General features: G+C 45.3%; 1 protein-coding gene across 7 annotated transcripts in view; it reads left to right on the top strand.

Moving 5' to 3' along the window:
* Nucleotides 1-15,392, top strand: part of LOC136004508 (uncharacterized) — a 47,371-nt gene that overhangs the window by 12,894 nt on the left and 19,085 nt on the right. For 2 of the 7 annotated variants that reach the window (XR_010608509.1, XR_010608507.1), the window contains exon 2: nt 2,154-5,503. The exons of 3 other annotated variants lie outside the window; for them this stretch is intronic. Coding sequence is in view for 1 of the 4 variants with exons in the window: in XM_065661049.1 (XP_065517121.1) it covers nt 12,351-12,468 (118 nt within the window). In the remaining 3 variants the exon portion in view is untranslated. Of the gene's footprint in view, nt 1-2,153; nt 5,504-10,934; nt 11,056-11,888; nt 12,469-15,392 lie in introns of those variants that run through there. 2 more of the 7 variants (XR_010608508.1, XM_065661049.1) reach the window with 2 other exon arrangements.

Genomic DNA, 15,392 nt, shown 5'->3' with positions numbered 1-15,392 from the left:
CCTGTGACACATAATTTTCCAACCTATCTTCCTGATTACTGTTTTTTAACTTTAAACATCTTTCCCCAATATCACAGGCTGAACAGCATCTCTCCATCTTAACTTTCAGTTTTTCCCTGTCCTTTTCCAAATCAAAAATTAAGGGATCTGGCAGAGCTATATTAATTCTGCATTCAGTCCCTCACTCCATGTGGTTTCTTTAAGTGAAAAACATATCTGCATACATTACTTCATCCCATTTTCCTTGCCACCTCAAAACAACATTAATTGTAACAATATATTATAGTTCAGAGTCCCATTTTCAGGCCATTTTCCCTGATTTTCCAAAAAATACAAAGGCCACCATCAGTTACAATATTTTAGAAATTTTTTCTTATTTACCCATCCTCCAGGAGACCCTGCAAGTTCCTTCCAGTGTGCCAAAATGCACCCTAAAAGACTCTTTTTCAAGGTCTCTTCACTCTGCTGACTTTCCATTATCAGTCTCACATTCACACACACACACACGGGATCCCACAGACACACTCCACACAGTTACAACACTGGAGACAGAGACTAAAATTCTATCAAACAAACAACAGTTAATAACACAGTTATAACATTCTGTCACCAATACCAAAACACATGACCAAAATCCTTAATGTAACAAGCCACAAAATAAATCAAATACCAACAAGATCCAAAACCATTTCCACAAGACACCCCCTGCGTCTTGTAGGACCCAAACCACAAGATGCCCCCTGCTTCTTGTGGGTGTATACCAAACGGACGCTAGCAGCCGGGTATACGCCTTTACCTACAAGATTTCCTATCTCGATTTACGGAAGGCTCCCAAACCTTGCGTACGCTTACCAAACCAACCCAATTACCAATTTAGTCTTTATGCAAGATGCCCCCTGCACCTTACAGACTATACAAAAGAAAAGAATACCTTTTATGAAGATGGTCCTTGTCTGCTCCTGCAGTGATCCGAATGAGTCGAGGGGTCCCTCTGGGAAAAATTCCCGAGGGCCCTAGGGAGCCCTGTCCTCAGCGGGTTCTGCAGCCGAGCAGAGAGGGTTCCATCTGGGTCGCCAGATTGATTCGGAGAAAACTCCAGGAACAAACTTGCCAACAAAGTTTTCAAGCTGACAAGCAGGTATTCTTTATTGCGGCGCCGGGAGACACGGGGGATAGCTCCTCCTAACGTGTGTCTCTCTGTTGCTCCACAAGCTGTCCTTATATAGTCCCTGGTCATACATACATTACGTCATTTTCCAGAAAGTTCCCCACATGCGTACAGAATTGTGGTGGTGGTCTCTGAGGGTCGTTTACTTCTTCCAACAATCTTCATCACTTCTGGCAGCCTTTGGAGCACGCGCAGTAGATGCTCATACCAGTTTAATTGGTTCGTTAGCACAGGAGACATAATAATCCTCCTATGCTCCTACTTATCAGTTAGTTTAACTGTAGCCCATCCTGGACACCTGCCATTCCCAGATACTCCTTATCCCTGTGTCCTGTTCCTCTAGACTGTTTTTCTTAAAACTCTGTCAACTATAACAATTTATCTTGTACAAGAATGCTCAGTGTATTCTCTAGCTGCACTCTATTTTTTTATGTATCATGCACTTTAGTAATTTTCCATTGCTACTGTTACAAAGCCATCAAACTTAACATTACTTAAAACTGATTCTAAAGGTTTATATATTCCATTTTGTGATTTTCTGTCCCCCTTGTTTCAATAAATATGGCAAGAAACTCAGTAAAAGTGATTCAGTTTGCACACACATGCTGTCTCCGTCTCATACTTCGCTACATGGTTATGCCCTGTTGATTGCTATGAAAAGGCTCTGTTTGTTCATGCCTCTGAGTAAGCTTTGCCTTTGGAGCCTCTGGTGTTTGCTTTGGCTTTACTCTGGACTCTCCCTGTAGTCATCTGGATTTTTTTGAGCAACACAGCTTGACCTGGACACATCTCTGTAGCCTCATAGCCCACCCAGCAGAGCAGGACTGCAACACAGCTCTTCACCGAACTTGTTTACAGGAGAAGCAGGAGTGCTGACCCTGCTCTCCGTGGCCCCCAGCTCATATCAGGGCTACCTCCTGACTGTTCCCCCATTTCTGCAGCCCTCTGCACCAGCCTCATCTCCTAAATTTTCTGCTTTGGGCAGGTGATGCTATTGCTGCTTGAACTCTGCTGTCAAATGCCACAGCACCTTCCTGAGTGCTGGCATGGTTCATGGATCGGAGCTATCAAGCCCTGACGCATCCTGTGCTGGACTCCAACCTTCTGCGTTTCAAGTGTGGTTGCATGTGTGTGACCGGTGCTGGGCCAGAGCTGCCAAGCCCTGCACTGTTATGGGGTACAGGAGCCCCATGAGAGGGGAAGCATCTTGCACAGAATGGGAAGGCCTCTGTTGAAGTGTCTAGGACCAGACAAATGTCCCTCTTGAGCCTGAAGGACTGGAGTGTTGGAGGGCCAGGAGGGTGCTGGCAAGACCTCCAGCAGGCCAAGCAAGACTGGGTCCTTGCCCTTGCTGACAAACAACTGCACCAGAAGGGCCACGGGCACCGGGAAGGTGGGGAGGAAGGGGTGCTTGTGGGAAGAGGATGGCTTGGCAGCAGTCCCTTGGAGCCTGCAGCAACATGGAACAGAACATGTTGTACCCCTTGGCCAGCCAGGCTGGGGCTGCCCAGGGCACTGTGGTGCTGAGTCCCACTGTGAGGGGCTGGCAGGGTGCACCTGGTTGTGGGCAGAGCCAGGCACAGGATGGATGGGACTCAGGTCCTGTGCCCCAGCTCCACCTGCCAGCATTGGGGCAACTGTCAGTGTCCTGTGGGGCTGGCACATGCCCTACAGGGACTGCTCTAGGTGGTTGCATGGGGCAGTTCTGCAGAAGCAGGGTATAGCTCTGCTTTCTGTGGACCACAGTGTCACGGCACCAGGGGCTGCAAACAGATCCCTTCCTGCATATTTGTAGCTGCAAAATCACAGAAATTCTTGACATGGTGCTTCCCTGGGGGCTTGGTGGGCTTCCAGGTGTTATAAAAATTCCGTCTTGGCCATGGTCTGATTTAATTATTTTATTACAATTGATTAATATCGAGAGGCAATAAGCAAGCAGCGCTGGGTGCGTAGGGGAGACTCTCCCCTCGCACAAAGACCTCGCCGGGGTCTTTGGGGTCCAGTCTCTTATACTTCTTGGTCTTGAGTCTCAGCCAGTCCCTTCTTCATCTGTACCCGGATGCCGACGCGGCCCCTTTTCATTGTTCTTTTGTTGCCGAGGTCTGCTTTTCAGTGAAGAAACTTCTTGGAAGAGGAACTGAACCCCTTGGTAATTTATTAATAAAGAATCTTTTATCACAAGCTTAATCACAGCCCTAGTTCTATCCTCATATGGTTATTTAGTCAAAGCATAGGTTTCACAAACCCTTTCCTTAAAGCACTCAAGCAGTAAAACAAAACATTATTATTTTAACAGTCAAAAATGATTAAAGACTATTCTATTCCTTTGTTTCTTCTTCTCTCCCTACATTATATTGACAGCAACATTAATTATAATCAAAGTCGTTTTTATACATCCCATACATGGTACACTGGTCACAGGTGCATTGGTAACAAAGATTCCCAAGTTCCTGACACGAATCATTCTCATATTCTTTACAATTCCCCATTTGTTTTTATTTAACCTATTGATTCGTGTTTTGGCTTCTAATCTAATGACTGCTTTCCGAGCCGCAGATAATATTGGAGTCGCCCTTGTTTTTAGTATCATCAATGATTAAGCTTCTGTCTTTTCAGACTCCATTGGTACAGCAGTTAGTTGCATGTTCTGGATAATTGTATGCATTAATCTGGTAAAACATGGGATTATACATGGGATAATTAACAATCCTCCTAATATTCCTAATACCACTATTACAATTTTAGCAAGCCAACCCCCATAAAAAAAATTGTCCCCAAGATCCTAGTCCTCCAAAATTAATTCCATTCCATGTTTGAACTGGAACATGAGCTATCTTCTTCATTTCTCTTATAAGTTCATTTATAGCCTTTCCTTCATCATCTATTTCTAGACAACAATTGCTAAGATTAAATTTTCCACAAACGCCTCCTTCCTGAGCTAGTAAATAATCTAAAGCCAAGCGATTCTGATATATTGCAGTTCTCATCTTAGCATTTTGTTTTGCAACTAATCCTAATGCATCTCCCGTTTTATTTACTACTATTCCTACTACAGTTTGTAACCTTATAATTCTATTCAGCATATATATAGGGGTCCTATATCCCCAGGACCCATCTTCAGCCCAAGTTGCCGGATCATAGTAAGAGATTATTCATTCAGGTGGCCACTCATTATCCTTCCAATTGCCAATTTGCAATTCTCTTTTATATCGTTTTCTTCTCAGTTCGTCTGTTACTGTGTACAATTGGACTCCCAAGCGTTCCCCTCGGCTTATAGGTAATAAAAAGAAACTAGGTCTGATTGTTCCTAATATAGATGATCCTGTCCAATTTTGAGGTAAAAATGCAAAAGCTAGTTTACCACAGATCCAAGAATGTCCATCTGGAGTGGGCCAACCATTTGGTATATTAGTTCCATTGGTCCAGTTACTGAATTGTTGATTCATTTCTATAGGGTTTCCCCATTTTTCCCAGTTTTTCTTTGTTTTGTTCCATATACAACCCCCTTCACAAAGCAAATTTCCTACTGGTTTTCCACCACTTTCTAAATTTTGCCAACAACTTTTACCAATTTTACTTGTTTGTAAGATCCATTGTTGTTTTCTATTGTTCCCTCCATTATTTTTCCATATTGTAGGACCACTTAGGTTACTCTCCATTGCCTCCCAGGGCCATCTCTCTCCCTGGTTATTTCCCCCACAAACATAGCAGTTAGTTACATTCAATGCTTTAGCTATATTTTCAGCAAGATTCACAAAGAGATTCTTAGCAACAGTGGGAATTTCATACTGGACTCCTGTTTCCATTTCATGATAAAATGAGTTAAATAATAAATGATGTTGTATTGATTCTTTAACACTTTCCATAATTTTAATTTGGACTATAGCTCCTGGATCCTTTCCTGTAGCCCATATTTTAATTCCAAATTCCTTCATTTTCTTATTTTTTCCATTTTCCAATATTCATCATAGTTAGATTGAGTAGGGTACATTCGTGTGGTACACAATCTGGCTTTACTGGGACATTTTGAATAAAGTCTTCCAATTCAGGACAATGACATTCATAACCCCAATTTGTGGTAGCCCAACATACACAGTCCCATCCATATCCACAAAGGTGGCCTCACAATTGGGGGGTACAACCGGGGTTTCGGTTTGTCATATTTGGTTAGATTACACAAATATATTTGGTTAGATTTCCATATCTTCTCCATCCTATATCTCCACATCCTCCGGTATCCAAATCTCTGTCAATTGCTTTACAGACATCAAAAATCACAGATAATGAATAATCGAGGTCAGGGACCTTATTACTACTACCGAGGGGTATGCTCAATTCAGGTTTCCAATTTACAGCAGCTCCCCCTGTTTGTAACTCTATTCAATATAGATAAGGGAGTTCTTTTGGATCAAAACATACTGTTTTATTTTCTCCTCTGCAAAGTTCATAGAATCATAGAATCATAGAATAGTTAGGGTTGGAAAGGACCTAAAGATCATCTAGTTCCAGCCCCCCTGCCATGGACAGGGACACCTCACACTAAACCACCCCACACAAGGCTTCATCCAACCTGGCCTTGAACACCGCCAGGGATGGAGCACTCACAACCTCCCTGGGCAACCGATTCCAGTGTCTCACCACCCTAACAGGAAAGAATTTCATCCTTATATCCAATCTAAACTTCCCCTGTTTAAGTTTGAACCCATTACCCCTTGTCCTGTCACTACAGTCCCTGACGAAGAGTCCCTCCCCAGCATCCCTATAGGCCCCCTTCAGGTACTGGAAGGCTGCTATGAGGTCTCCACGCAGCCTTCTCTTCTCCAGGCTGAACAGCTCCAACTTCCTCAGCCTATCTTCATACGGGAGGTGCTCCAGGCCCCTGATCATCCTCGTGGCCCTCCTCTGAACCTGTTCCAACAGTTCCATGTCCTTTTTATGTTGAGGACACCAGAACTGCACACAATACTCCAAGTGAGGTCTCACAAGAGCAGAGGAGAGGGGCAGGATCACCTCTTTCGACCTGCTGGTCACACTCCTTTTGATGCAGCCCAGGATACGGTTGGCTTTCTGGGTTGCGAGCGCACACTGCTGGCTCATGTTCAGTTTCTCATCGACCAACACCCCCAAGTCCTTCTCTGCAGGGCCGCTCTGAATCTCTTCTTTGCCCAACCTGTAGCTGTGCCTGGGATTGCTCCGACCCAGGTGTAGGACCTTGCACTTGTCATGGTTGAACTTCATAAAGTTGGCATCAGCCCACCTTACAAGCGTGTCTAGGTCCCTCTGGATGGCATCCCTTCCCTCCAGCGTATCAACCGGACCACACAGCTTGGTGTCATCGGCAAACTTGCTGAGGGCGCACTCAATCCCACTGTCCATGTCAGCGATGAAGATGTTAAAGAAGACCGGTCCCAACACAGATCCCTGAGGGACACCACTCGTTACCAGTCTCCAGCCGGACATCGAACCATTGACCACAACTCTTTGTGTGCGGCCATCCAGCCAGTTCTTTATCCACCGAGTGGTCCATCCATCAAATTGATATCTCTCCAATTTAGAGAGAAGGATGTTGTGTTGGACAGTGTGAAAGGCTTTGCACAAGTCCAGGTAGATGACATCAACTGCTTTACCCTTGTCCATCAATTCTGTAGCCCCATCATAGAAGGCCACCAAATTGGTCAGGCAGGATTTCCCCTTAGTGAAGCCATGCTGGCTGTCACCAAGCACCTTGTTGTTTTTCATGTGCCTTAGCTTGCTGTCCAGGAGAATGTGCTCCAAGATTTTACCAGGCACAGAGGTGAGACTGACTGGTCTGTAATTCCCCGGGTCTTCCATTTTCCCCTTCTTGAAAATAGGGGTTATATTTCCCTTTTTCCAGTCGTCGAGAACTTCACCTGACTGCCATGATTTTTCAAATATGATGGCCAGTGGCTTAGCAACTTCATTCGCCAGCTCCTTCAGGATCTGTGGATGGATTTCGTCAGGTCCCACGGACTTGTGCACGTTCAGATTTTTAAGATGGTCTCGAACCAGATCCTCTGCTACAGTGGGCCCAAGGTCTTCATTCTCACAGTCCCTGCGTCTGCCTTCTAAGAACTGGGTGGTGCAGTCAGAGCCTTTGCCAGTGAAGACCGAGGCAAAGAAGTCATTCAGAACCTCAGCCTTCTCCAAATCCTGCGTAGCCAGTTCTCCCGAAAGCTTCCTCAGGGGGCCTGTGTTGTCCCTAGTCTGTTTTTTGTTTGCTACGTACCTGTAGAATCCCTTCCTATTATCCTTAACATCCCTGGCTAAGTTTAATTCTAACTGGGCCTTAGCCTTCCTAACCTGGTCCCTAGCTTCCCAGACAACATCCCTGTACTCTACCCAGGCCGCCTGTCCTTGCTTCCATTTTTTATAAGCCTCGTTTTTCCTTTGAATTTTCCTCAGCAGCTCCTTATCCATCCAAGGAGGTCTCCTGGCCCTCCTGCTGCACTTCCTTCTAGTTGGGATGCAGCACTCCTGAGCTTGTAGCAGGTGATCCTTGAATATCAACCAAGAGTCTTGGGCCCCCCTGCCCTCCAGGGCTATATCCCATGGAACCTTACTAAGCAGGCTCCTGAAGAGGCCAAAGTCTGCTCTTTTGAAGTCCAGGGCAGTGAGCTTGCTACACGCTCTTCTCACTGTCCTGGGGATAAAGTTCGTATTGAGTTTGGTTGTGTATACAGTTACCAATTATTGTTCCTTTACATTCATACAAGGTGTGATAGACCAGTGGTTGAGAGGTCACTCTCTCTCGTCTAGTTGTGTTAATGCATTCGCTACAGTTGTTTTTCTCAGCCACGGCACTTGCCCATATGGGCCCAAGCAGAACCACCGCCAAAAGAGGTCCGGTCAGGATCATAGTGCTCAGCGGTCACAGCCCAAGGGGTTGCAGCCCTCGGCAGACCTTTCCAGCTACAGCACCGATTCCCTCCAGTCTTGCCCTCTCTGGCGGGTTAGAGGTATATTCCCCTTCGGCTATTACGGCAATAATGTTTGACCCACAACAACTGTTCTAATGAGGCTGTAGTTTCACACCGAATGCAAAAGAACTGCAATTGATTCCTCAGAGATTGTTCTTGGTCTCCTCTACGAGTAATAAAACATTTTTAAACAATTGGGATACCTTACCCTAATATACAAATTACATCATTTGCATATGGTACTGGCCCTTATCCTATGGTTTCTTAAAATAATTTCAGCTATACCTGCATTTTTCATATCATATTTACAGGAGTCAATATGAATTCCCTCAGTTACTTGTTTTAAGTCCTTGGTGAGATTTAGCTTGGTGTCTCCAGGTTCAGTCACAACTTCCACTCTCTTATGGGTCCTTTCACTTGTTATCATGTAGGTCTTTATATAGAGCGGGCATTTGGCCAACCTCAGTCCTTGCACCTTGTTGTCAATGCAGAGTTTCACCTGCTTCATCCAGTAACAAGTCACTACTATGGCAAAGCACATACAGATTTACATTAGCAGAGTAACTATTACAGATCGCAGCAGCATGTTGAAGATGCTGATGGCAGCGAGGGACTAGCCAAAGAAATTTCTTACCAGTGGAGTTCTCCCACCCTCTTAATTTGTTCCATTACCTGCTTTATAACACTACCGTCATATTAGAATCTTTCTAGCTTTTACCTTAGCATTTTCTAGCAGCTGCTGCAAATTTGCATGCTCCAACATCTCTTTTACAAGTGACAAATCCATACAGTACAAGGTGTAGTTTTGTATTAGCAACTGGCTAGTAAGTACAGGTGCTTTTATACACAAAATCACAGCCTCTAATAATAGCTACTTTACAAGAACACTAATTCAAGTTGTTACTTTTCAGTTGCCTCCAAGTGATGTTTTGCAATCATTAATTTTTCTCTTCCTCTATCTCATTCTGCTTGGGGTATTCACAGTCAGCTCCTGTAGCTGAGGCATTGGGTTTTTCCACTCATCTGTTCAACTCATGGCAAGACTTGACAAACTTTGCAGGCAGCTGCCATGGACCTGTAGGTAGGAGGACACAAATATACCCCCTCTTCCGGGTTATCAGTTAAAGTAGAGGCATTCTGATACAAAAGGAATGTAAAGCAGCTGCAGAAGTAAACTGCACATTTTTAACAGTCAAGAAGTTTGCTGCATCACTACCCATTTTTTTTTTTATATATTTTTTTTCTCTGCCAGCCTGATGCTGCTTAGGTGACGGTTGATAAAGCTTGTGGTTGCACTACCCCTCTCGCTTTTTTTCAGTTAGCAGTTCTTGTTTCAAGCGATCTGTTCCTCCAAGTGTTGGATTCACCCCCAGGTTACTTTAAACACAATAAGCAAGGCTCCTACCATGATCAGTTGTTCACCCTGCTTTGCACGGTTACAAACACCAGTCTACTGGGCAGCAGCTATAAATGCCTACCTACTCCGCAGCAGCTACAGCTGCCTGGCTGCTTCAGCAGCATCCATAAATACCTGACAGCAACCGCACTTTTGCATTAACCCTTTCTTGCCTGAAATGTTAAACTGCTATCTTGTTGCAGCAGGGAGGAATCAACACGACCATTGTGATCAATAAGCACGATTCGTTTATTGGGCTTCTACCTTTGGTTTATATAACAGTGAATATGCAAATACTAGGCACTTGATTTGGTTCTGGCACAAATAAGGCATTGCGTAAGCTCTACACTTTTGCAGCTACACCGTGCAGCCCCCCACCATCCTCTTTCTCATGCACTTATCGCTTAGTGTCCTTGGCTGTGATTGGTCATAGCATGTTGCTGTTTGCCGGTGTCCTTCAGTTCCTCATTATCTGGCGTGAGAAGTCTGCACCATGTTCTACACAGGTGTCTTGTTTCAGCTCGTTGATGGGAACATGACCTTTCTCTGTTAGCCACTTCTCCACACTATCTGTTAAAAACTTTTACATGAACCTGACAACAAAAAAAAAATACACAGAACACCATCTGCCCTCATCACACACACACGTATGGGATCCCACAAGCATACTCCACACAACTACAATATTTAAAACACAAAATCCAGACAATCATTACTTCCACTACACAGTCCCATGTACAGAACATGGCACAAGGACCCTGTGAAGACTATCAGGAAACCAGCTCCGAGAAGCATCATTGCAGTGCAAGGTGGCAGGCTCAACCTTAGCGAGCATCCCCGCAGAGGCTCTGCCTCCTCCACATTGCATGAGGCTTGGGCTTTTATACTGACCAAAATGCACACTCATTCTGACACAGGTGGCCAGCCTACGTCGGAAGAAGTGGCCAGCAATATCTATAAAGGTCTCCAAGGTTCCCTTCTGTATCAAATCCTCTACTATTGGTTTCAGCCCTTTTCTTCCTTCCAAAGAAATCGGGTATTGTCTAACCCTGATAGGTTCTTTTGGATTCATTATTTTTATTTTCCTTGCCATTTACACATAAATTTAAAGCCTGACATATCCAAGCATCAAATGACCCAAATATTGGCCAATATAAATGGTCAGGCCTAATTTCCTCTTTAGTCCACACTTCCATACAGTGATGGACCATTTTTTCCTTACTCTTTCCTCCCTGGGACGGCCAAGAACCCCAGTAGTTAAACATTAACCCCCAGGGACTGTCTGGGGTTATTTCAGGTAACTTGCTCCCTGCCTTATTTCTGGGACTTCTCCGTGGGCCCCTTCCTGGGTTAGAGTTACGACTCCTACTCTGACCCGTTTCCCACCAGGTGTGCTTCCTTTCAATCAACCACTATCACTTCCCTCCTTCAGCGGCCAAGTCCCTCACGGGAGATTGGAAACGCGCTTAGAAGAGGTCCACACTCGCTTCACGGATCCTGATATCCTGACTTGTGCTTTCACAGATTCAGCTGCCAGGCCAGCTGTGAGCCAGGTGGGGTTTTTTGAGCTCTTACTGCTGGGAAAGGTGCTGTCTGCAGACAGTAGGGTCAGGAGGTCTGGAGCGCATGGGTTGCACCAGGTCGAGGGAGGTGGCAATAAAAAGGGTGAGGAGGGGGCCTGGAACAACACTGACCTGCAGAAGGAGGCTGCTGTGAGGAGAGGGAGCTATGAGCATGGGGTGAACAATGTTGCTGTGCCCCTGCATGTGTTTGGTGCTGTGTCTGTCCTGCTGTCCTGGGTTCAGCAGTAGCAGTCATTTTTCTCCTTCTTAGTAGCTAGTGCAGTGCTATGTTTTCATTTTTTGGCCTGGGAAGAGAGCTGATAACGCTGGTGTTTTTAGTTGCTGCTCAAATATTTGGTCTGGCCAAGGACTTTCTGAGCCTCATGCTCTGCTAGGGAGGAGGGGAAGCTGGGAGGAAGCAGAGACAGGATATCTGACCCAAACTGACCAAAGAGGTATTTCATACCACAGCACATCATGCCCAGGATATAATGGGGAGTTACCCGGAAGGGCTGGGGGACTGCAGGGTTGGATGAGGTATTGGTCGGTGCTCGGCTGGGGGGGAGTGGGGCGAGTTATCAGTCAGCTGGTGCTGAGGTGTTGTATTCTTTCCTCTTGTTATTTCCTTTATCATTATTATCATTGGTGGTAGCAGTAGTGATTTGTGTTATACCTTAGTTACTAAACTGTTCTTATCTCAACCCGTGGGAGTTGCATTCTTTTCAGTTCTCCTCTCCGTCCCTCCAGGAGCAGGGGGAGGGCAAGAAGGGGGGGAGTGAGTGAACCAGGTTTGTGGTTGGGTTTAAACCACGACACCTGCTTGTCTGGCTGAGGACCTGGCTGTGCTGTGGCAGGAACTGTGTTGCAGCTGGAGGTGCTCCAGGCCCCAGCACTGCAGCCTTGTCCTCCACAGCAGCAGGGTCCAGGTTTGACCCAGGCAACTTCTCCAGGCTGTCTGATGCCTGGAGCCCCCAGGACAGGGCATGAGCCTGGCCAGGGCACTGGTCTTGGTGGAGCCCAGACTGGGAGCAGGGGGCAAGAGTCCTCTGCTGAGCATGCCCTTTCTTCCCTGCAGACCTGCAATGCTGCTGATTGTTGGCCTGGCTTGGCCTGTGCTGGAGATAGCAAATGCCACCAGTAACTTCCAGGGCAAGGGTGGGAGCACTGGGGCATGGACAAAGCCAGGAGCAGCTTGGCAGGGAGCGGGCATGGGGCAGGAAAGATGGAACTGGGGAGGGACCTGCTGAAGGTGGGGACTCTGTCCTGGGCTGGGTCCTCTGGACCAGATGAACCTCCTCTTCCTGCAGAGTGGAGCTGTGCAAAGCCTGCGGAGATTGAAGCACCTGGAGCACCTGGTCAAGTATTGCTGCAACCGGTACTACCAGCTGCATGGTTCTAGTGATGGTGAGGAACAGGGCCTGGGCACAGCACCCAGGGATGGGGCTTGTCCTGATTCAAAGAAATCACTTCACAGTACGCACTGTAAAGTAAAGCACAGACCTTTATTGGCGTTGGGAGCACATGGGGGTTCAAACCTCCATACACATCTCCAAAGCACAGTAAATTTCAGGGTTTTTTTATACTTTACATTCTCATCTTGATATAATTTTATCTAAAACATCCACACATACAATTTGGTAAGTTATATAACTGTAGTTCTCTTATCCTACTGCACACTTGGGTTAGGGCTACAATGACAGTCTATTGTTTAGTATTAATCAGGGTTCTTACAGGTGTTTACCTTTTAGCTTTAGTAGTATTGATCAACTACTAATACCTGTGAGCTACATGCTTATTTCTTTGTTCAAATTGTTATTATATCTTACCATTAGGGATGTCCTGCTTAGAAGCAAATTACAGAAGCAGATGCAAGCCATCTACAGGCCCGAATTCTAATGCACTCTTTATTATGCCTCACCAGAAGGGCAGGTTCCCACCCTCGGAGGGGCTCCCTGTTGAGCGAGCAGTCACACTTAGGTGCTAAGTCATACGCATGCTAAAAGTAATTTCAGCTTCAGCTAAGTCCTAATAGCTTGGTCTCAATTTCCCCCCCTTTCTTTAAAATTGTGCAAATTATTTTTGCACACTTGTTGAGCTACCATACAAACTTTCCACCACATCCAGAAATTAACAATTGTTAATAAAGCCATAGTCAGTAGTAGCACAAGAACGGGGTGTACCAGAATATTAAAAAGTTGAGTTGCTGTAGGAGATTGGGTACATGCCTCTGTACTTATAGTTTGCCAATTTTGGGTCCTAGTGTTAAATCTTGCCCATACATTGTGGCCCATCGGTCTCACTACAACATCCCGGTGTATGGTCCCTAGAGACAATACAGGAAATATGTCTAATATTTTGGCATGTTCAATTGTCAATACAAAAGCAGTAATTTCTCTTTGAAATGGGTTGGGTATATGTGAAATTTACTAGCTTCCACTATGCTTGATATGTTTTCTTGAACTTTGTGGTAGTATGATTTTGAGCAATAATCGTTTGTACCTCTTATGACAAAAGTCCTGTTTCTCCTTCCCTAATAATAGCCACTGCAACAGATTGTAACCAAAGTTGTGACTGAATACAGCTTAAAGTTAGGGGCACTTTTCCTCGCAAATTCCCTAGGTCCTGGGAGGTGTGTTCTGCTAACACTGTTGTAAGATCACTTACCAGTTGCTGTGTTTCAGCAATGGTAAGGAGAGATGATCTGAGCAGAATTTCTAGATTTTCTAACTCTGAGGTGACTGTACTTAAGACTTTTTGATCAATGGAGTTTAAGACTCCCATTCCTGATCCAAACCATCCCATCAAATCCTTTCTAAGTCTAGTACAGGGTGTTCTATACTGAATCCAGGTTCCCCATCATATAAGGCCTTGGTTAATAAAAGATTTAAATTTCGATTTTATGGTTGAGATATCGGCTTGTAGCTTTACCACCACTTCCTTTAAAGAGTATTTGGGGTCTAGCATCAATTTTTGTTCATTTGATTGCCTTACCACATAAGGTCCTGCAAATGAGAAGTTGTGATATTTGACGGCGCATTCTAAAGGGGAGAAGTCCGTAGGGGAGAAGGGAGTAGGTGTGGTACGTGTGGTGACTTCCACTCTCAATCTAATTGTTATTCTATCAAGTCCTTGTTTCCAGTTAAATGCTAGAGTATCTGGTTTGGTCACTGCAAGACTAAGTTGGCAAGTTTCCCCATAAGAACAGTTAATTAAAATTTGATTTTGATCTGGTCTTATTAGGGATATTATAAACTCAGGGGTATAGTTTTTAGGACCCTTAAAGAAAAGTTTAGGATAGGATATGTTTCCATATCTTTGGGCACATATCGAATTTGGGTGTGTCATGGTTTAAGCCCAGCTGGCAACCCAGAACCACGCAGCCACTTGCTCACTCTCCCCTCTTCTTCCCCCACTCCCGGAGGGGTGGGGAGGAGAATCGAAAGAATGTAACTCCCACAGGTTGAGATGAGAACAGTCCAGTAACTAAGGTATAACACAAAACCACTACTGCTACCACCAATACTAATAACGATAAGGGAAATAACAAGGGAAGAGAATACAACTGCTCACCATCCACCGACTGATACCCAGCCCGACCCAAGCAGTGATCTAGCCCTTCTGGGTAACTGCCCCCAGTTTATATAGTGGGCATGACATGCTGTGGTATGGAATACCCCTTTGGCTAGCTTGGGTCAGGTATTCTGTCTCTGCTTCCTTCCGGCTTCCCCTGCTCCCTGGCAGAGCATGAGACTCAGAAAGCCCTTGGTCAGAGTAAACATTACTTAGCAACAACTAAAACCATCAGTGTTATCAGCATTCCCAGGCTGAAAGTCAAAAACACAGCACTGCACCACCTACTAAGAAGGAGAAAAATGACTGCTACTGCTGAACCCAGGACAGGGTGTTATTAACAGATATTGTTGTGGGGTATTTCCCCCAGCAAGGTCTTACAGGTAACTCTTAAGTATCAGATCCAACTGTTTACTGTAAATTCCCCCTTCTATCTTTCCTCTGAGGGAAAGATTCAAATTACATTTCTTAGAGGATTGATCTTGTGGTATTTTAATGTTAATTTGCCTAGAGGCTTGTCTCCATCTGTGGTTCTCTACTACATATCCTACACAAGATAAAGCGCTGTCTTCCTCTGCTCCAGGGGCTGCATGGAGCTGCCCCTGTCCCAGTACTGGATAACACAGTCCTGTCCCATCCCCTTGGCTTCCTTGGGGGTACAAGTAGCTCCCCTACTCACCCAAGCTTGGGGGGTACAAGTACCTCTGTGCCTTCCTGGCTGTGGGGCTTTCCCCCCATGCAGGGCAGTGGTGTTGACT

This window comes from Lathamus discolor, chromosome W (assembly GCF_037157495.1).
Source record: "Lathamus discolor isolate bLatDis1 chromosome W, bLatDis1.hap1, whole genome shotgun sequence".
Classification (NCBI taxonomy): Eukaryota; Metazoa; Chordata; class Aves; order Psittaciformes; family Psittacidae; genus Lathamus; species Lathamus discolor.
The sequence above is the reverse complement of the archived record's forward strand: the minus strand, read 5'-3'. Positions and strand labels throughout refer to the sequence as shown.